Source organism: Mus pahari, chromosome 3 (assembly GCF_900095145.1).
Source record: "Mus pahari chromosome 3, PAHARI_EIJ_v1.1, whole genome shotgun sequence".
NCBI classification, from domain to species: Eukaryota; Metazoa; Chordata; class Mammalia; order Rodentia; family Muridae; genus Mus; species Mus pahari.
Genome location: NC_034592.1, coordinates 28881116 through 28903524, shown reverse-complemented (window position 1 = coordinate 28903524; position 22409 = coordinate 28881116). Strand labels below are relative to the sequence as shown.

The 22409-nt window shown below is 35.6% G+C and overlaps 1 protein-coding gene across 4 annotated transcripts in view; it reads left to right on the top strand.

The window, feature by feature from the left end:
• The window catches only part of Lrp1b (LDL receptor related protein 1B), a 1962444-nt gene that overhangs the window by 852877 nt on the left and 1087158 nt on the right, over positions 1-22409 (top strand). For all 4 annotated transcript variants that reach the window (XM_021192210.2, XM_029535926.1, XM_029535925.1 and 1 more), the window contains exon 5: positions 1491-1619. In XM_021192210.2, coding sequence (XP_021047869.1) covers positions 1491-1619 — 129 coding nt within the window. The remainder of the gene's footprint in view (positions 1-1490; positions 1620-22409) is intronic.

The following is a 22409-nucleotide window of genomic DNA, read 5'->3' as shown; positions in this document are numbered from 1 at the left end:
AATCATTGTATAAGATATAGGCAACCCTCTAGATTAGCATATAAAATATGTCATTATCAGTACTACAAATTACCACTTGCTCTTACACACCCTTGCATCACTCAACTCCTTCACATGAAATCCTCATGTCATCAGAATGCTTGCTAGAACCTGCAGAGTATAACTCTAGTGTGTGTTTTGTTGGATTAAGGAAAATTTAATACTGCTTATTCTCAGTTATTTCTGAAATTTCTTTTTTCATTGAAAATAGACTTTTTTTCATATGACATATTCTGATTGTTGTTTCTTCTACCCCAAGTCCTTCAAGATCTTCCCCACTTTCCCATCTACTCAAACACACACATTTTCTTTCACTCTCTTATTATTAATCAACTGGGCATCTAAAAATAATACAATAAGATAAAATAAATACAAAACCAAATAAAGACAGAAAATGCACACGTGAGACAAAGAACCAAAAAAAAAAAAAAAAGTAGAAAACCACATACAGATGAAAACCCCCCCCACACACACTATACGGATAAAATTAGAAACCATAAAGGATATGTAAAAGACCTTTGAGATGGCTCAAGTGTTGGGAAGCGCATAAAAAAGCATTAGAAGACTGTACAATTACCATTGAGTTTGTTTTATGGTTTTCATCTACTACATGCACTCAGTTTTACTTAAGTGCGATTTTTCATCTCTAGTGTGACTTCTCTAGCAAAATAAAACTATTTCCCCCTTGAAGACAGCTATGATTTGGAATAACAGACATAGAGTAAAGTCTTGAGGCTTGGATAGATAGCTCTGCAGCTATAAGCATTTTTGCACAAACCTGATGCCTAGAAATGGATCCCTGTAACCACAGAAACAAATGTTGGAGAGAAACGACTGTAATCAGCTCTCCTCTTCTGCATGTATGTCATTGCTTCACATGTGCCCATACATATCTCGGACACATGTACACAACATTATCAAATAACAACTATCAAAATAAAATGTTATAGAAGCAAAAATGATATCTTTACTTTGTTTCAGTAAGTGTTCAATAGTTTAACTTTTCAATATAGTGGAGATTGTTTACATAGTTTGACTCAAAAATCACATTTGATATTCATTTTAAAAGCCCTCTACTAGGTTAATTCAGGTTAATTCTTAGATAAAAGAATGAAAGAGTTATTGCTTTAAATACTGGACTTATTAAAATATGTATTAGAGTACATTCTAAAGCATTAAAAACACTGATCGTTTTCGGGCTAACATGACCAACACAATTAAAGTCAGTATCTTTTTATATATACAAACAATTTTATACTAAATGTAACCTTCTAACTTAATAAATATTAAGCCACCTAGGAACAATTTTAGTTGGAATTATTTTAAATAGTTTACTGGAGTTAGCTTGTCTTTTAAAACAATTGTCTATTTGAAAATAAGTGTTCTTGTCAATAAAAATTTAAGTGTCCAAACATAAATTTTCTTAGAAATGACATTAATTTTTCTTTCAGATCAAGATGAATGCAGCATTTATGGTATTTGCAGCCAGACCTGCAAGAATACATATGGGTCCTATGCTTGCAGCTGCGTGGAAGGCTATATAATGCAGTCAGACAACAGATCTTGCAAGGTCAAACATGGTAAGTGATAGTCTTTCTTCTTCCAGAGCCTGTTTTTTACTCTTTTTTCATAGTTCTTTCTTTTGCAGTGTGGTGCAGCCATGTGGATGAGGGCAAGATTCTGTTTACACACTAATGTGTGTTAGAGACTCAGAATAATACTTTTGATACTTGTCATTCATATAAGACCTATTCAGCTGGAGAAATGTCTAATTAGAAAATGGGTGGAGTAATGGATCTTAACTGCCAGTTCTTTACTGGACTCTATAAGTATGTTCTTGGAGCTTTTGCCTTGAGTCTAAAATTTTTGCTCCATATGTAGCATAGTTTCCTAAAACCTACTTCACTCTACTCTTTCACTTAAAATCTGTTACTCTACTCATTTATTTCAAATCTGTTATTACCTTGTTCCCATCCTGAGAATAAAATGAAAACGATTGGAAGGACTATGAGAACCTAACAATGTACTTTACCATTTACCTTTCCAATTCCATGCCTCTGCCCCTGTCCTTTCTCCCACCTCTCCTGTTGTCTATCCCGGAAATTGTTTTCCTTCTTCAACTGTACTGGTCTTGATTTGAGTCACTCCACATTCCAGCCTGCAACATGCTCAGCTATCCAAATCAGGTGGTTCTTCCATTCTCTTTAAAGGCTCTGCCACAAGGTTAACATTCTGAGGGATGTTCCATGAAAACTCCTTTTAGAGGTATATTCTCTCCATCACTATCTATTTTGGTGTGTGTGTGTGTGTGTGTGTGTGTGTGTGTGTGTGTGTGTGCGCGCGCGCACACACACATCCTCTAATACTGTATGCTTTCTGAGCATCATTTAACTATCATTTGAGATTAACTGAGTTTCATGTCAATTTCATTTCTTTCTTAATATATAATTTAACATTTACTTTTCCAATTCTGGAGAAAGCAAAGGAAAGGAAACATAAATGAAGTAGAGAAAAAGAAATAATGGAGAGAGAAGGGGTACAAATGAAAATATGAATTTATTTTTCAAAATAAAATTATAAAATTAAAAGATACTTCTTTCAATGCTTAAATTTGATGTTAAACTTCTTCTTTTGTATTCCTACTTACCAGCCAATAAAACTATCAGTTTCTACATAGCTTTCAGCCAATATTATTAAATCCTTGGTAAATATTTGTTAACAAGTGTCTTGGGGATACACTAGAAACAACAGTGTACTTCCATCTTATGAAGCTGAATTAGCTCATGAATATTGTGAGGGAATATTATAGACAATATTCTACCTTGGCTGATTAATTCCCCTTAAGTCTGTTTTCATACCAAGCATTTCAGATAATGATAGAAAGCAATGACTAACCCCCCACCTCTCATGAGCCTTTATTAGGAAGTAATAAATTACAAGAGGGAAATATGAAATATGAAACTCAATAATTTGCTGCTGTTTCTTTTATAGACCTCATGACATGTTTTACCATGTCTTTGAGATAGTATGTAAATTCTTTTTCTAAAAAAGAAAAATTGTATTCAAAACCATAAACAGAACCTCGTTCAATTCTTTGTTTTTTTTTTTCCCCTTTGAATTATCAACTTCATATACAAGGCCCTAATTATTTAGGTGTGGGATTCAGATCTTTAAACCATTAAGCCATGTTCTATGTTTATTTCATTAAGGGTCCTGATTCAACATATTAATGTACCAAAGAAAGCAGGATTTTGCTGTTTCTATTGAGTCTCACAATATTACAGAAACTGAGGGAAAATGAAAGGTGATAACCCTGACTCATGAAATCACTGCTTCCCTTTCAATAGAAGTAGCTTATCTGACAGTAATAGGATATGACTAGAGAAGGGTGGTACATGGCAATGTCACACTCTATCAAGGAAAGGTGATGACTTGGGAACTGATAATGGAATATACAAATCACCTCTATGCCCTTAGCTTGAAGACAATATCTGCCTACAGAGTTTGAAAAATAAACAGTTGCTATGGAGATAGTGTTCTGGCTTAAAGTTTAAAGAAAATGAGCTGCTAATAATAAGGGCCCAAGTCTGTACCAAAAAGCAACTACTTTTGAAGGTCACATGCATATTTGATTCCATGCATTTGCACAATTCAGGAAAAAAGTCATCAGCCTGTTTTAGTTTTCTCACTTTTATAGCACATGAACAGAGAAAACAGTTAGCTTTGGTTACAGATACACTTTTAGTTAAAACTCCACATTAAAAAAATATTGTTGAAAAATTTCCAGAGATAAGGGACATATACAACTCTCAAAGCCAAATGATGGACAGGTTAGCTCGAATCATACTGAGGAGGAGGGTATTACAGCAAGACCCTGGCTCCACCCTTTTACAAGACTCCTTAAGCTCCATCTCATGTTTGGTTGTGGGTCTCTGTCTGTTTCCATCAGCTGAAGGATGAAGCCTCTCAGGAGATAGTTATGTTAGGTTTCCATCTGCAAGCCTAACAGAGTGTAATTGATCCAAGGGTTGACAGATCCAAGGGTTGGATCTGTCCCATGGGGGTGAGTCTCAAGTTGGGCCAATCATTGGTATGTCATTCCTTCAGTCTCTGCTTCTTCATCTTTACCTCTGCATACCTTGTATGCAGGGCACATTTGGAATTGAAGGTTTTGTGGGTGGGTTGATGTCCCCCTCCTTCCTGGCTACAAGAGGCAGCCACTTCAGTCTTTTTTTCCTCAGCTAGGGTCACCCCCATAGACTCCTTGTAGCCTCTCTCATCCCAGCTCTCCAGCTAGTATCGGGGATGTCCCCCAGTGATTTCCATTCTCACTCCCAGCCCTCTTCTGCTTCCCTTTCCATCCACAACTGATCCCTGCTGCCATTCTCCATCCTCATGCCCTCTTCCACCCTGTTCTTTCTCTCCATCTGCCTCTGATAGTCCCTTTCTGAATGAAATTCACGCTTCCTCCCTTGGGCCCTCCTTTTTACCCAGTTTCTTCAGGTCTTTGGTATTTAGTAGGGGAAGAGTGGGTAATATAACTGTATGAGGTGGAAGAGTCAAGGACACCACAAGAAGACCTACAGAGTCAACTAACCTAAGCCCATTAGGGGCCCACAGAGACTGAAAGACCAACCAAAGAGCATACAGAGGCTGGACTCAGGCCCCTTACACATTTGTAGCAGATGTAAAGCTTGGTCTTTATGGGTCCCTAAAAATCGGAGCACGGGCTGACTCTGATTCTGTGCCTTCTATTCAAATCCCTTCCCCTTTCTGGACTATCTTGTTGGACCTCAGTGGGAGAGGAAGTGCTCAGTCCTGCTGGAAGTAGATGTGCCAATAAGTAGTGTTATCCAATGGGAGCTTCCCATTCTCAAAGGAGAAGGCAAGGGAGTAATAGGTGGCAAGAATTTGAGATTTGTATGGGCAGGACTGAGAGAAGATGAGAAGGGAGCTGCAATTGGGAAGTAAAGTAAAAAAAAAAATACTGTTATGGAAAGAAAAATAAAGAGAGAGATAACACTCCTGGAGACAAAGGTTATTTGTAGGAACAGGTAGCTAAATGTCTTTCAATCTGCTTACCAAGGTACTAAAGTTTCAACATGAATTAATGTTATAGCCTTTTAACTGTTCACTCCAAGACAAGCCTATAGGGTCCTATTTTCAAATGATAATAATTAGGTAAATTAATACAACTGATTATTATCTCATCTTTATAGCATCATGATGGGCACAAGTAAAATTTACAAGCCTTGAGAACATCTATATAAAATATGGTTAATTAAGAGAGGGGTATCACAGGTTTTGTAATAAAGATGAAAAGGAACAACATTAAGCAAGAAGTTTTAGTTCTTAATTCAAGAAATTGAGGCTTTTCCCCAAATATTTTACATTCTGTGTCCATCTCATTAAGTGTAAATATGTGTAATTAAACACTTTAGAGTTGGAAACATTTATAGGCAAACTACTGCAGCCATACTTGGTACTGTAAACTACTTAAATTAAAAAGAAGGAATTTATAAAAGAGAGTCCACATTTGTAAAGTAACATCAAATGTGAAAACTGTAATAATTCTGTACTAGTGGATGAGACCTACTAAAACTAAGTGAGATGAGCTACTATTTATGACTACAATGGGATTTGCATTTGCATTGAGCTAAAAAATGTCTAATTAAAGGTTAAGTTCAAAACAATCATTCAGAATAATAATGAAACTTACTGAATATTTTGAGATATCATTTTGCAAATAGAATATTGATCATGACACATTTACTTTCAAAATTAAAATTTTATTTGGGAAATGTATCTTTCTTCTTGTTAAATGACTTAAATTATCTGTAATATAAAATATATGAATATGGGTATACTTGCACTTAGGATATAAGGTGGACTCACAGTGTATCAGTTTCAGTAATGGAGAAAGCTTAGCAAGCTTTTGGCAGTTTTAGTTTGATAAATTCAGGCCTGTCTGTCTGTTTGTTCAATGCCCTAACCACTTTCTAAAATCAGAAGCCTTGAACAGTGCAGTTCCACTTATTGTACTGAAGCAGGGGCAATGTGGAGAGCCCTATATTGATTTTCTGCTCATCACCATGAAGGCAAAGTCTTGGAGAGTGTTCTGTTAGTGAGTGGGGCAGCTAGAGTCTTGGGAGATGTGTACCATTGACTGGCTTCAAGATTCTTTTGTAACTTTTTAAAAATTATTTTGTTTTTTTCAGATTACAATATTATTATATAACTTCCCACTTAAACTTTTCTCTCTAGACCCTGCCACATCCTCCTTCTTGCCATCTTTCAAATCCATGCCCTATTTTTCATTGTTTTTCCATACATGTGATATAGTGTGTGTGTGTGTGTGTGTGTGTGTGTTCCTGACTATATATGTACAACTTGACCAATCAGTATGAGTTGCCGCTCATATGTTTCCAGAGCTGACAATGGAAGTGTTTATTTCATTTATTTATTTTATTTATTTATTTATTTATTTATTTTCCACTCACTGATTTAGAGGAAAACAAAAGAAGCTGGAATGAGATGAAAGTGCGAGGCACTTGAAGTCTTTAGTTTCATGCAAGGAAGTACATCATACAGAGAGCTGAACAAACAATGCCCCTATGCTGCATGCTGTTTCCATCGCTATGATATGGAAGAAAATAGGAAGAGAGAAAGAAATGAAAACTGTAACTTCCCATCTTCTAAATTAAAACCACAGAAAGAACTTAACATCTCCTAATTCAGTAATAAGGTGTTTGTGGTTGGATAATTAAGCAGCATTAGTGTCAGGGCCACAGTTCTACTTCATGGACAGCAGGTGGGATTCTGTAAGGAGAGAGTTGTCTCCCTCACAATGGTGCTGGCAGTTCAGTTATTAAAGCAGTCTTCTAAGGTTAGTTTTAAAACTCACCTCACTTTAAAAGTTCCTTATGAGACCAATAACACAAAGTACTGTATACCTCAGAAGAGCTTCTTGGGAAAGGTCAGAGGACTGGTTCAGTGTTGCACCCGGACGGTTGGCTACTTGCAAAGTTCCTTTCAGTGACCTGTATGTATGATTGGCATTTGGTGACAAGATGAGATGTGAAGTGTTCTTAGCTAGGAGTGATCCCAGTCAACCGGCACAAAACAGTAATTTGGTTTGTTGTTCTCTATGTGTCACACATAGGTAGATCACAGTGTGAACATATAATAAATAGCTAGTGACAGGAAAATTTCTCAGTACTTAGAAAAGATTATGTACTTGGTACATGTCTGTGAATCAAGGTCAGGATATGGTGGTGTTGAGGCTAAATAAAAGAAGAACCAAAATCCTAGATCTAACTGTAAAGAAATTTTGGTATTTTGACATTTTTTGCTGCATTATTCAGAACTAACTATGATTTTAGAGAGGGATTGTCCTCAGGATGGGTTGAGAAACTTTGTCTTAATTCCTTGGATGTGTCATCCCCATCTTTCAGTAAAATCTGAAATGTTAAAAAGGACTTTATATGAGTTAAGGAGAGTCTTCAGCAAATGAACTCTGCTCTCTACAACCAAGCTCTGCTGCCAGGAGCTATACCCTGTGCAAATTCTAATATTAGCCCATATGTCTGAAATTCTGAGCAGGTTGCCTCACCATAGAAAATATTTATTATAAAGAATTACTTCTGTTACATATGTTATCTGTACCACCATGACTTTGTAAATTAAATTATATACAATGGAATGGATGAGAATTTCCTGTAGCATTTCTGTTTCCCAAATGACATGACATAGTTTTTTGTTCCTATCTAAAAGCTGTTCAAGAGTAGAAGAGCATAAGGCATAATAACGCCTCATGAATATTTTTATTGCTTCCTTTTTGTTTTTCTTGTTGGCTCGAATACACGATCATCTTCATAGTCTAGCACACTCCTTAACATGTCTTATTTTAATCAGCAACAAAGTCGCAAGATGAATAAGGTAGAACAAGATGAGTTGATCTTAGGATCTTGTGCATTATGCTATCACTCCTTCGATTTACTCATAGTTTAGGAAAGAATTGCCCACGACAAGAAAGCACATCCTTCATTAGTGTTCAAAATTCTTTCTCTCTTCAATTAATCTGGGCCTTTTACTGGTATGGAAAGATGTTACATTTACAAGCTATAGTTCCAATAATAAATAAACATTTTAAAATCTATAGTGTGCTAGGTATAACTTTCTTTATATTCTTAAAAATAAATTTTGTAAAATAGCTGACAAATCATTACCAATTCCTCAAATTAGAAAATCTAATGAATTATACTCAGGCCTACAGTTGTTTATTTTTAATATTAAAAAGCATGAATAATGACAAAAAGTGAAACATTTAAGTTTATAGAAATGACAAGTGACTGAGAGATAAGAAGTTTATGGGTATAGTGATAAGTCATTAAGAATATTTTTATTGTTGTGCAATTTAGCAAAAGAATGCTAGTATGTCTACTTTTATCACCTAGGAAATTTTCTAGCCATGGTTTCTTGGTCACTACATAGGGTTTCAATTTGTAGAATTGTATATAAACCTGATCTAAAGTATTTGGTTCCTCATTAGCTTAGAGAACCACTACAACACTACTGGGCTCATCTTAGAATGGCAGCCATAATTGTGACTTACAAGGTTCATAGCTGGGCATGACTGATGATCATTGTTTCCCTTCAGTAACACCTTTCAGCACTCTGAAAGCTAGCTTGTAAGTACTTAACTTCTAGGTCAGTACACACTTTATTTTTCCATTCTCTTTTAATCGTGCCATCTTCAGCAATAGGTGTGGTTAAGAGCATCTGCAATAGCCAGTAATGCTTTGGAGTCTATATGATGCCATTTTAAACATCCCTGAAAGAGTGAACCCATTCCTGGCCTTGTGAATTTAAAAGCTAGCATGTGGCATCTAATCGGGATATCATAGCCTCATTATACGGCAAAGGGTTGTGTGTGTGTGTGTGTGTGTGTGTGTGTGTGTGTGTGTGTGTGTGTGTGTGTGTATACTTCAGGAAGCATCTACAGTAGTAGGTTTCCTTATGATTTAGATCTACTTCCATAATTTTGCAGAACTGCCACACTGATTTCCACGTGACTACACCAGTTTGCTCTCATACTAGTAGTAAATAAAGCATCCTCTTTCCCTGCATCTTTGAAAGTATTTATCATCATTAGCTCATTTGATCCTATCTCTTATGACTGGGGAAGGATCAAATCTCAAATTAGATTTAAAATTTTTCTGTGCCTATAGATGATGAACATTCTTTAATGGCTCCTAGCTGTTTGGATTTCTTGAGAAATCTGTGTTTAGTTCCTTAACCCATTTTAATTTTTTCTTTTGGTCATTGCTTTTTGTTTTGCTTAATTATATTTCTGAATAATTACCATCTGACAGATATATATATATATATGGTAGAGATGATTTCCCGTGCTGTAGGCTGTTTTTTAAGTGAATAATGGTGACCTTTGCTGCACAGAAGGTCTTCAGTTTCATGAAGCTTCACTTATTAATTGTTGACATAAATGCATGTTACTGGGATCCTGCTCGGAAAGTCTTTTCCTGTGCCAATAATTTCAAACACATTTCCTACTTACACCACTATCCCAGTAGGAGTATCAGATCTTCATTATGTACTTGATATTTGAGGTTTAGGATGGGTAGAGATAAGGATCTGGTTGCATTCTTCAATATATAGCTGTTCTGTTGGATAAGCAGCATTTGTTGAAGATAAAGTCTTTTTTCCAATGGTTATTGCTGGCCTCATTGTCAATAATCAGGTGGGGTATGACACCCTACCTGATTATTTTATTTATTTTCTGTTTGTTTATTTTGTTTTGCTTTGTTTATCGAATTTATTTTGTTTTTGTTTATTCGTTTAGGTTTGCCTTTTGGTTTATTTTGTTTTGTTTTGTTTTGTTTTTGAGACTGGAAAAGTGGATTAACACTTAAGAACACTTGTTATATTTGCAGAAATCTGGTAATCCCAGATATGTTTCCCAGAACCTACTAACTAATGACTAACTCCAGGTCCTTAGACTCTAAAAGCCTCCTTTGTGCAGTGCACTCATGTAGTACACATGCATATAAGTAAGCACACAAACATAGAAATCAATAAATCTTTTTTTTTAAAAATCACATGGCTGTCCAGGTGTGGGCTTATATGTGGGTCCCTTAATCTATTTATCAATGTCTTTTTATGCCTAACCTATGATTTTTATGGCCATGCTTCAGCCATATAACTTGAAATCAGGTATAATGATATTTCCTACAATTGTTATATTGTTCTGGATTGATTTATGTATCCAAGGTCTTTTGTGTTTATAGATGAAATTTAAGACTATCATTTAAATTTCTGTGAAAAATCATATTTGAAATTTGAGACAGTTTGTTATATTAGTACTACCAGTCCATGAGCATATTTGATCTTTCTGTTTTCAATTTATCTTCCTCAAATTCTTCTTCAGAGTATTAAAATTCTCATTGTACATGTCTTTCTTTCAGAGCCCTGGTTAAATTTGATCTAGTGTATATTTTGGAGGCTATTGTGAATGAGTTTTCTTGATTTCTTTTTCACTAAGTATTTTATTTGTATATAGGAAGTCTACCAATTTTTAATGTATAAATTTTGTATTTGGCAACATTGATGAATATATTCAACAGATTTAAGGTACTTCTGGTGGAATCTCTAGGGCCCTCTATTCACAGAAGGCTTTTATATCTACCCTTATCAGAAGTTACTTCTGTTTCTGACAGCTGGCAATTAACACAGAAACCTACAACCGACAAATAGAGAATAAAATACAGTGAAAAGTTCAGCCCTAAACTGTTTATCTGTATCACACTGTCTTCTTTAAGCCTCGGGGATTATTGCAGAAGAGGAGTCAGAAAACATTTTTAGACATAAGGGCAGTAAATGACTACAAGAAACTTTAGGACACAGATGGAAAAACAGCACTTTAGGACACAGATGGAAAGTTGTGCATATGAACTCACGATGTGGCAGTCAGGTCAGGTATGAGACCTGTGTTAAATAAAACCTAACGTTGAGATGGACATGAGCAGGAAGTCCCATCACAAGCTGAAGAGACATTGGAAATTTACACCTTCTGAGATAGGAAAAAAATAATTTTCTCAAAAGGGTTTGGTTTCTGCTAAGACAAGCATTCTCCAGTAGATAACCACACATATGAGTGTATGTGTAACAAATTGCACATGCTAGGCTTGAACGAAAGAGAACAGCAAATTTCATGAGTAGGGAAAGGGGACATTTCATGGAGGAGTTCGGGTAAGATACTAAGCATGGTCAAAATACATTGTGCTAAATCTTCAAAAAAAATGAATTAAAGTAGAGGAAAAAGATAAGACTAAAATACACATATTTAAGGAATATATTTATTTTTATTTATTAAAAAATTTAAACTATAAAATTACTTTTATCCTCAGGAGGATAAAAACATTAAAGCTTGAAAAGTGGAATAGCTGTCTTTTTATCTAAGAAACGATTTTTTTTTCCTTTAGAAAGTCTTCAAGGCATAGCTTGTATAAATTGCAATCAACAGAGTTTGGAAAAAATCTAGAGTAATAATATCAGCTAGAGAATACCCCTATGGCATTTGTCTCTCTGCTTCATCCTGAGCTGGGATGATTAATATCATGGTATTTTCTCTAGTCCTCTGCCTACAGTCTTTTCTGTTTTTAAAGAAGGAAATATGTTGCATTGATTTTATTTCTAAATGTGTGAAAGCATTTTTTCTTAGCAATAAGACCCATGAAGTACTGATTTTGATAGTGGCGTTCACAAAAGAGAATTCTGGACAAATTATTAGCTAAATTACACGCAAATGGTATTCTGATGTTTGGGACACTATACGATTAAGTTACCGAAAACCTGCCTAAAAGTTTGTTTTGTATAGCATTTAATGCTTACAGTACTTAATCTGTCTCTATAATAGTCAAGTACAAAAGTGTGATCCTAAATTCAGGTTGGATGTTTACATCTGTCGGAGGCCCTGTCAGAAAAATGGAAATAGTTTAAATGGCCTTTCTTTTTTCTCTCTTCTAGATAATGAGTTTCATGTACCACCTTTCTCCTCCTTACTCTAACAAGATGATCTTATTTTGCACATCCTTGTGAAAGTACAGGGATAAAATAAAACTTTCTCAGTTCAGGTTTGTTAATCTCAGATTTTATGTAGACCCAAAACACATATGTCATGTTTAGCCTTATGTAGTTATGTATTTATTGGAATCACTACTATTCTCTTATTTGATTTACAATATTATTTTCGTTAGTTTACAAAGGCACAGATTTCTATATGCCATTTTGAGACATACTTTGTTATAGTTATTTGTGGTTGCCCCTGCCCAATCTTTGACTGCTGTATGTTTTCACTCCCACTACACCCTTCCTGCTTATTGTTTCATCTTTTACAGTGCCCTCCTTTATATGTTTTTTTTTCCTATTCTAGATCCTAGTTTTCTGATTCTAACCCATGTTGCTGCCACATGGATATACATTTGTAACAGTTAATAAATACCCAGGATCCACATATGACAGAGAGCATGTGTTATTTGTCTTTCTGAGGTTGAGTTACTGTTATTGGAGAAGTTGAAGTTCCCTCACCTTATTAATAAATAATTAAATGAGAGTCTTAGAAGGAAGCTCAAAGACAATTTCATCAGAGCCACTTGCATAGGAAGGAGCCTCAAGAGAGAAAATGCCTCTGTAAGGTTGGGCTATAGGCAAATCTATAGGGCATTTTCTTTGTTATTGATTGGTGTGGGAAGGCCCAGCCCATTGTGGGTGGTGCCATGCCTGGGCTGGTAGTTATGGGCTCTGTATGATGTCAATCTGAACAAACCATGGAAAGCAAGCCAGTAAGGAGCACTCCTCTATGGCTTCCATATCAGCTTCGACCTTCAGGTTTCTGCACTACTTGAGTTTCTGTAATGATTTCCTTTGTGATATACAGTGATGAGGAAGTAGAAGGTGAAGAAATCCTTTCCTTGTCGAATTTGCTTTTTTGGTGATGGTGTTTCATCACAGGAATAGAAACCCTGAATAAAACCATTGTAATCACCATCTGCCACTTAATACTATCCTGCTGAATGTTTTCCAGCTATATCCATTCTTCTGTATATTTCATAATTTTATGATTCTTTACAGGTAAATATATTTCACCATATGTGTACACACACACACACACACACACACACACACACACACACACACACATTGGTTTTTGAGTATCCAGGTTGGTCGTATTCCCTTGCTGTTTTAAAAATAGCAGTGTGCAGTAAAACCTGTGTGCAAGTATCTCTGTCATAGAATGCGGCAGTCTTTTGGTATTTCCTCAGGACTGGGGCAGCTGCATCATGTGTTCTCTTTTTAGCTTTTGCGAGGTACTCAGCAATATTGATTTTTATAATATCTGCTCTGGTTGACGATCTCAACAATGGATAAAGGTTGTTCTTTCCTTATAGCAGTATTAGCATATGACATGTACAAAATATTTGAGGACAATAAGTGGTGGGAAACTTTCTATGCTATTGGTTTATCATGTTAATATTATGAAAATACCTATACAACCAAAAAATACTCTAAACCTTCAGTGTGTTCTCTATCAGTATTCTAATGACATTCTTCAGAGAACTAAGGAAAAAATCCAAAAATTTTGTATGGAATCCCAAAAGATTGCAAACAGCCAAGTAAGTATAAATACAGCCAGAGATACCATATTACTAAACTCAGAGTATATTACAGATTACAGAGCCATGATAACAAAGACAGCAGGATATTGGCACATAAACAGACATAAAAACTAATGAAACAGAACAGAAGGCCCGTAGGTAAACCCAGATGAGTATGGACACCAGGTGTTTGACAATGGTGCAAAAATTTGAGCTGGAAAAAGATAGCACTCTCAATTAAAGTTATCGGCAAATTTGAATATCTACCTTCAGAAAATTAAAATGAGGTACATATATCTTTTCCCTACATAAAATCAATTTAAGTTTGATTGAAGATCTTAATCTTAGACAAGAAACACTAAAACTGATAAAAAAGAAACAAGGAAAACATTAGGCTTTAGGCACAGCGATGAACACACTAGTACTTTAGTCTGTCCTAGATCTTTCCAATTAATGTTCTGTAAAGATAAGTGGAAAAAAAATCTCTTTAGTGCCATGTTTTTCTCCAAGTCATGTGCAAATTGCTTTTCTAATAATAAAAATAACTCTGAAGTTTACAGTCATTCTCCACTTTTCTCCTACTTTCTTAAATTCAATTCTGTGTACATTTCAATATTATCAAACTCAACATCAATTATTATTTGCAGTTTCTATTTTCTTCATTAATGACTGGTCCTTAGCCTCTTTTGAATACTCTCTCAATTATACCCTAAAACCTTAAATTGGAATTATAAACTTCCTGGAAAATTCCCTCCACTGACTTTCCTAAACTCTTCTCTTTTTTTTTTTTTTATGGTATTTTCTTTTGTTTTATTTGTTTTCTTTCCTGCTACTGTATTTTCTTCCTTGCTTGACTTCCTAGTTCATCTCATTTTTTTACTTTGACTTTAAAGCACTTCCAAATTTCTAACTTTTATAAAAATACATGAAATCAGAGGTTTCTAATATTTTTACCGTGACTGCTAAACCCTTAATTACACATAATATTTTGTTGTGGGCTCAATATTTCCAAATATTTACTTTAAGTGATCAGATTCCCCATATCCAAAACTTACCTCTTCTATACTACTATATATTTTATACCATTCCATAGCAATGCTCTTTTTTTTCCCCTTAAGTACTGCCATCTTGGTCACTGTCTTTTATCCCATTTTTAATGTTAAAACATTAGACATACAATTGATTCTGTTCCTCCTCTCAAATGCTACATTTCTATCTATTGTTGTTTATTCTAAGAAGCCCTCTTCCTTACACTTATTTTTTCATATATTCATGAGAGTTTTCACTGCCAGAAAATTTTAATTGGCATTTATTTAGTGTCTGCCTTGCCTAAGGTATCAGTTACTTGGATGAATATCTAGTTACTGGATGAACATCCAGTCCATCATATTTGTCAGTTAAGGTACTCCATTATTTATTCTGACTTAAGAGGCTACAATTTTATACTTGAATTATGTTTTGACTTTAACTTATATTTCCATCTGAAAACTATCCTTTCTATATGATCTTCCTCAATGTTAAACAATTTGAGTTTGACTATCCGACTATATATAAACTTCAACACTTCAGACATCTGAGAACAAGTTATTTTCTAAATATATAGGAAGTACAAAACATGGATTACACAACCTAAAAAGTTTGTAGAGACAGCTGACTACCTGGACAGTTCCTCATTCTTCAAAATGTTGGAGCATCCGCCTTCATTCTTCAGGCCCAGGACCATCTGACAGACATTGAAATGATTCAGGAATTATGAGGGAATTGTTTGCTCTGTCTTGGCAGAGCTAAACTTTTGCCTGTGTGTCCTTTCTTGGACAGTATTTTTTTGTCTGTTGGTGAATAGGGTAACTTTTGTGCAGTTGCTGTTTGGCCATACTGCAGCAACCTCATATGGAGGTTTTGATGCTCAGTTTCTTCTTTGAACCAAGAAAGGGTACTGTCAGGAACAGGCATTTGTATAGTCAAATTATGTTTGATAATGAACTAATATTAAATGCCATATTCTGTGTTATTCTGAAGTTTTAGACGACTATCTACCTATATAAAGTATATCTGAATTGTTGAACCTTGACTATTCTTACCTATTTCTATTTGAATATTGTAGAAAGAATACAATTAGATCAAAATCTAATATAACCATGAGTTTATTATCTGGCCTTTAACTTGTATTATTTAATCATCATAAATAGTTTGTAATAGCAGTTGTTAGAAGGACTTTGTCTAAGCCTATCTAAGAATTACAATATTAATTTCAAATTTTGTATCACATATGAAATTTATAGCAATGAAAATATTAAATCTGCATCAGTCTATCAATTCTGTCCCAATATAAAATTATAACTTCAATGTATATCAATTATAAAGATTTCTATTAGTATAAGATTGTACATATATAATGTTTTATTAAGAGTAAATGTAGTAATCTGTCTCATTTATTTCCTTCCTTTTCAAAGTTCTGACCACTTCCAAATTATCTGTTAAAATGACAAGCTATCTATAACTTATAAAATAATGGTAACTCGATACCCAAACCCAATGTATCATGATGATGACTCTCCATAACTACTTCCTGCTGAATAGGGGTGAAAAGAAATCCTTTACAGTGGTGGAGGGGGTAGAAAAATTAGAATTGGTGAGACTTAAGAAAGCTAGCTTTAGCATTTGTTATCTAGTCTCTGTACACTTAGAAGGCTTAGATTTGACTAGAATTCTGACTGGACCCATCTGAAAGGTTGAATGAAACAAGGTTATCTGGAATCATCACTTACTCCTGAAGCTGTTTTGGAAGCAGTTCTCTGGAAGCAGCTTCAGGAGGTAGGGGGCTGGAGCAGCAGGTCATTCCAGGGTCCTGAGGAAGAATGTGGAGAAGCTGGGCATTTTGTAATAAATCTCATAACCAAAATTTTAGTACTATTAAGATATTCGTATGGAGTGTGCATGGTGCACAGATCAGTTAAAGATGAATTGTTGCTTCTAGTTTTAGCAGGTGAAAGACAACTGACATTTTTTGAATTAATTTGATCATTAACAATTGTAAGAAATCTTATTCGTGCCATATAATGGAGGGTAAAAAGTTTTCATAACCAACAAGATTTGTTGTTTAATTTTAGCTGAAGTTTTGGCTAGGGACATTTTTTTTTTAATTTATTTATTTATTATATGTAAGTACACTGTAGCTGTCTTCAGACACTCCAGAAGAGGGCACCAGATCTCATTACGGATGGTTGTGAGCCACCATGTGGTCGCTGGGATTTGAACTCAGGACCTTCGGAAGAGCAGTCGGGTGCTCTTACCTGCTGAGCCATCTCACCAGCCCGGCTAGGGACATTTTTATGTCTAAGCCGTTTATTGGGCTGTTCCCGTGTCAAGGAATCTGCAGATCAAGTTAGAACCAAAACCCAACACCCCTCAAAATAAATTATATATGTTTCCTTATAGCACAAATATGTAAGCAACTAGTAGGCATGGGTGCAGAGGCAAGTAGCTGAGACATCACATCCTCAACAGCAAGCAAGAAGTAAAGAAGCAGAGAGATTCTCAGTTCTCAAAGCCCTCACACAGTGATGTATTCTCCAGCAAGACTGCACACCCTCCCTAATTTGTGCTACCTAATGGAAACTAAGTATTCAAATATCCATGCTTTAGGGAAACATTCTCTTTGACACAACGTTCCTCTACACCATCTCCACACGCTCTTTGTCATGTTTTAATACAGACTGTATTTAGTCTACCTTCACAAGTCTCACAGTTCCTTAACATTCTCAGTAGTTTATATGCCAAAAGTCTCTTTTGAGAGTCAGAGGAAATCCTTGAATTGTGACCACAACCCCCTACAAAATAAAATTTAAGAAGCACATTACATCCACCCAACATAAAATGACAGAGAATATAAATTTCCTTTATGAAAGAGAAGATGGCAATATAGTGAAGAAATACTGGATCAAAGCTGGACCCAAACCCAGCAACTCAATCAAGTCCTGTAGTTGGATGTTGTTATCAAGGGCCTTGATATCTCTGCCCCTCCAGCTTTGCTATCTACAACATACCTCTCTCTTGTGGGTTGGTTTTGCTCCCTTGGCATATGTGTCACAAATCTGGCATGACCAACATCTTAGAGTCTCCATTTTAATCTAAGTTTGACTGGCAGAGCTTCTTGTTATGGACTTTCTGGCTTTCTTGCCTTCCCAGGACCTTGGCACAGGAATGTCCTTGCCACACATTGGCTAGCTCCACAGACTCTGTAATTAAGGAGACAAAAATCCAGAACTCTGGCTCCCTTGAATCACATCAACAACAGTTTTTATATTCAGTAGCTTTCAAGAAGCTGAAAGTTCTCAGGCTCTCGTTCACAAGTTGGAAGCTTATCAAAGTGAAGTTTTGCCCTGAGTGAACCATTCCCTTTATTCCACTGAAGAGCAAGAGGTCTCTCCCTAATGATGCTAATCTCTTTAACAATTATAGCCTCAGTTGCAGTACATGCTTTGACTGGAACATTAAGCTTCCTAGTGCTCTTTTTCTCTCTGAACTGTACATTTTTATTTCTACCTGGCCTACTTGTTGTCTTTTGTGACAGGCATCCAAAAAGGAAATTATTAAAAAAATCTTTCAACATATTCACTATTGTACTGTCTTAAAATTTTCTTGGTGAAAGAAAATAGTCCACTACTTTAAATTTACCCGCAGGCCAGTTCTTAGGAAAGAACAAAAGCCATCAAATTTCTTTGTGAAAATATCATATGAATGGATTGTAGCACCACAGCGTTCTTCTTTTTGAAGACTCTCGAGCAATTCTGCATTACTGTCAGAACTATAGTCTTCTGGAATGCACGATTATAAAATGTTTATAGCATTCAAACTGATTTTTAAATCTAAAATTAAAAAGTCTTCCACATTCAAAAGAAAAAGCATCAAGCAAACATACATACCTACACACATACATACATACATACATACATATATACATACACACATACATACATATATAAACATTCATACATAAATCCACAGTCAGGTTCTTCATAGCACCTGCAGCTATTTTAATGCCAACTCTTCTACTAGTTATTTTCCAATGTTGTGATAAGATATCATAACCCAAGTAACTTAGAAAGGGAAAGGTTTATTTCATTCCAGAGACAACTCCACCTTGATAGGCAGACATGATAGTGGGTAAAAACCAGAAATGTGGCAACAGAGGAAGCCTGAGAGAACATACCTTCAACAGCAAGCAAGAGCCTGAGATAGCATACTGGAGAAAAGACAAAGCTATGAGCTCGCTCTTTGTTTGTTTGTTTGTTTGTTTGTTTCTTTCTTTCTTTCTCTCTCTCTCTTTCTTTATTTTTCCTTCCTTCCTTCCTTCCTTCCTTCCTTCTTTCTTTCCCTCCCTCCCTCCCTTTCCCTCTCTAACTCCCTTCTCTCTCTCTCTCTCTCTCTCTCTNTTTTTTTTTTTTTTTTTTTTTTTTTTTTTTTTTTTTTCTCTTTTCTCTCTCTCTCTCTCTCTCTCTCTCTCTCTCTCTCTCCCCCTCTCCCTCTCTTTCTGTTTTTAATCATTTTATTCATTTACGTTTCAAATGGTATCCTTCCTCATGGTTACCACTCCATAAACCCTCCCAGTTAATCTGCCCATCTTCCACCTTCCTTTAGCCTCTATGAGGGTGTTCTCCCAATCACTCACCTACTCCAGGCTCACAGCTGTAGCAGCCCCCTATGCTGGGGCATCAAGCCTCCACAGGACAAAAGGACTCCCTTCCCATTTTGTCAGACAAGATCATCCTCTGCTACATATATATCTGGAGCCAAGGATCCCTCCATATACACTCTTTGGTTGGTGGTTTAGTTTTTGGGAGATCTGGGTGATCCAGTTAGTTGATAATGTTTTTAAAGCCAATCCCAGTGATATACTACTTCTAGTAAGGCTGAATGTCCTCTTTAATGATGTCACTGACTTGGAACCAGGTGTTGTGGTATTCAAACTCAGGAAAACAGTTCCTGTTCACAGTAAAAAGTATGCTCTAGAAAAATAATTTTGTTACTTTTATTTATTTTTCCATATTTGGAATGAGCAGATTTCCATAAACATTCATTGATAAATCCACAAATGCTGATGTAGTGTTTTCTTTGTTTAGGCCAAAATATTTGTGTTTATTTTAAAAACATATTTTGGAAATACTTTATGTATAGGAGGTATATAAAAAAACATTTTTTGATAAATAAATACATATTATATTTTAAACGCAAATGTTATCTATTTATGTCATGGAAGAAGAATCTGTCTGACTTTTGAGTTTATGCTGGTATAGGTAAGGTAGTTCCTACTGACCATAATTAGTAAGGTGGATGAGAGACCCTAAAGTACTCATTGGCCATCTTCTAGTTAGACTTGTGTATATGCCCTGCTTCTTGCTATATTCATTTTATAACCTAAAACTTCAATTAATTATACTTTGAGTTATAAAGATTTACTATGACATCAATTACTTATAAGTTAAATTTCTTTTCTCATTGACTTGGTTATTGTTATGTTCAAACTTTTCATCATACATATTAAAATTATTACTTTAAATTTGAAAATTAAAAAAAAAATGTATCTTTAAAACCGCTATAAAATCCAAAGAAGAAAAATCCTTAACATTGGTTTATTTATTGACTGTAATGTGACATGAAATTCTTCCAGATATTAAGTAACCATAAAAGCTGTCTCTGAAATGGGAAATTGTTTTTGCAAAGGAATTAAGGTTTATGTTTTTCTGAAATATATAAATACAAACTATAAACTCTGTATAATGTTACTGGTGTGTATGATTACAGGGCTACAACTTAGTATTGGATGAGCAATTATGGAGGGTTTCCTTCGGTAACACCAATTCTCCTACCCATAGCGTTGTTGTTGTTGTTGTTTTAAACAAATTCTCATTCCATTTGATTCTACCAATGAAGAATAGGCAGGTAGATGGAGAGTGGAAGCCTCCTAGCTCAGAGAGGCAGAGAAAACACACAGCCCACCTTCCTCTTCAAGTAATGCCCCAAAAGTAATCCCCCTCTCTCACGTTCTCTCTCTCTCTCTCTCAAAAAAAAAAAAAATACCCTCCTTTAAATTGAATGTCTCTCCCTTGTATGTCATGTGAGTCTCTCTATTAATCCCCCTATCTTCCTGTTACTCTCTATGGTTTTTACTTATGTTTGCTTCACTAGCCTGGGATGGCGTTTGTGTTCTCTTAGGGTCTGTATGACATCTGCCCAGGATCTTCTGGCTTTTATAGTCTCTGGTGAGAAGTCTGGTGTAATTGTGATAGGTCTGCTTTTATATGCTACTTGACTTTTTCCCTTACTGCTTTTAATATTCTTTCTTTGTGCATTTGGTGTTTTGATTATTATGTGATAGAAGAAGTTTTGGTTTTTGTTTTTGTTTTCTGGTCCAGTCTATTTAGAGTTATGTAGGCTTCTTGTATGTTCATTGGCATCCCTTTCTTTAGGTTAGGGAAGTTTTCTTCTATAACTTTGTTGAAGATATTTACTGGCCCTTTAAGTTGGGAATCTTCCTTATTTTCTGTACCTATTATCCTTAGGTTAGTTTTTCTCATTGTGTCCTGAATTTCTGGGATGTTTTGAGTTAGGAGCTTTTTGCATTTTGCATTTTCTTTGACTATTGTATCAGTCTTGTATTTTTTATTTATTTATTCATTCATTTTATTTTTTATTTTTTTGGTATCTTCTGCACCCGAGATTCTCTCTTCTATAGCTTGTATTGTGTTAGTGATGCTTGCATCTATGACTCCTGATCTTTTTTCCTAGATTTTCTATCTTCAGGGTTGTCTCCCTTTGTGATTTCTTTATTGTTTCTATTTCTATTTTTAGACGTTGGATGGTTTTGTTCAACTCTTTCACCTGTTTGGCTGTGTTTTCCTGTGATTCTTTAAGGGATTTTTGTGTTTCCTCTTTAAATGCTTCTACCTGTTCAGCTGTGTTCTCCTGTATTTCTTTAAGGGAGTTATTCATGTCCTTCTTAAAGTCCTCTGTCATCAACATGAGAAGTGATTTTAAATCCAAATCTTGCTTTTCTGGTGTGATGGGATATCCAGGGTTTGCTGTAGTAGGAGAACTGGGTTCTGATGATGCTCAGTAGCCTTGGTTTCTGTTGCTTATTTTCTTGTGCTTGCCTCTTGCCATCTGGTTATCTCTAGTGCTACCTGCCCTTGCTGTCTCTGACTGAAGCTTGTCCCTCCTTTGATATGGTTGTGTCAAAACTCCTCAGAGTCCAGCTGTCTCTGTGATCCTGTGATTCTGGGATCCTGTGCTCCTCAGATCCTAGATGTGTCAGAGCACCTGAGAGTCAATCTTTCTCTGGGGGTTGTATGGGGTTGGTGGGGAGCCAGAACCCTGGTCTGCTCTGGGCATAGGTGCAAACTAGAAGGAACCGGTGCCCCTGCCTGGTCATAAGTTTGTGTCTCTCTGGTTCCTGTGGAGGGTCCCAGTTACCCTGGGTGTTGGGAAAGATGTTGTGGCCTCAACTGTAATCTTGAGTGTGTCAGATTTTCAGTGCTCCTGGGTATGCCCAATCTCCTGGGAGTCAAGCCTTTTCTGAGATCCTGTGATCCTGTGTGTTTCAGACCACCCAGGAGTAGAGCTTTTCTATCCATGAGTTCAAATGTTTCATGAATATATATATATATATATATATATATATATATATATATATATATATAT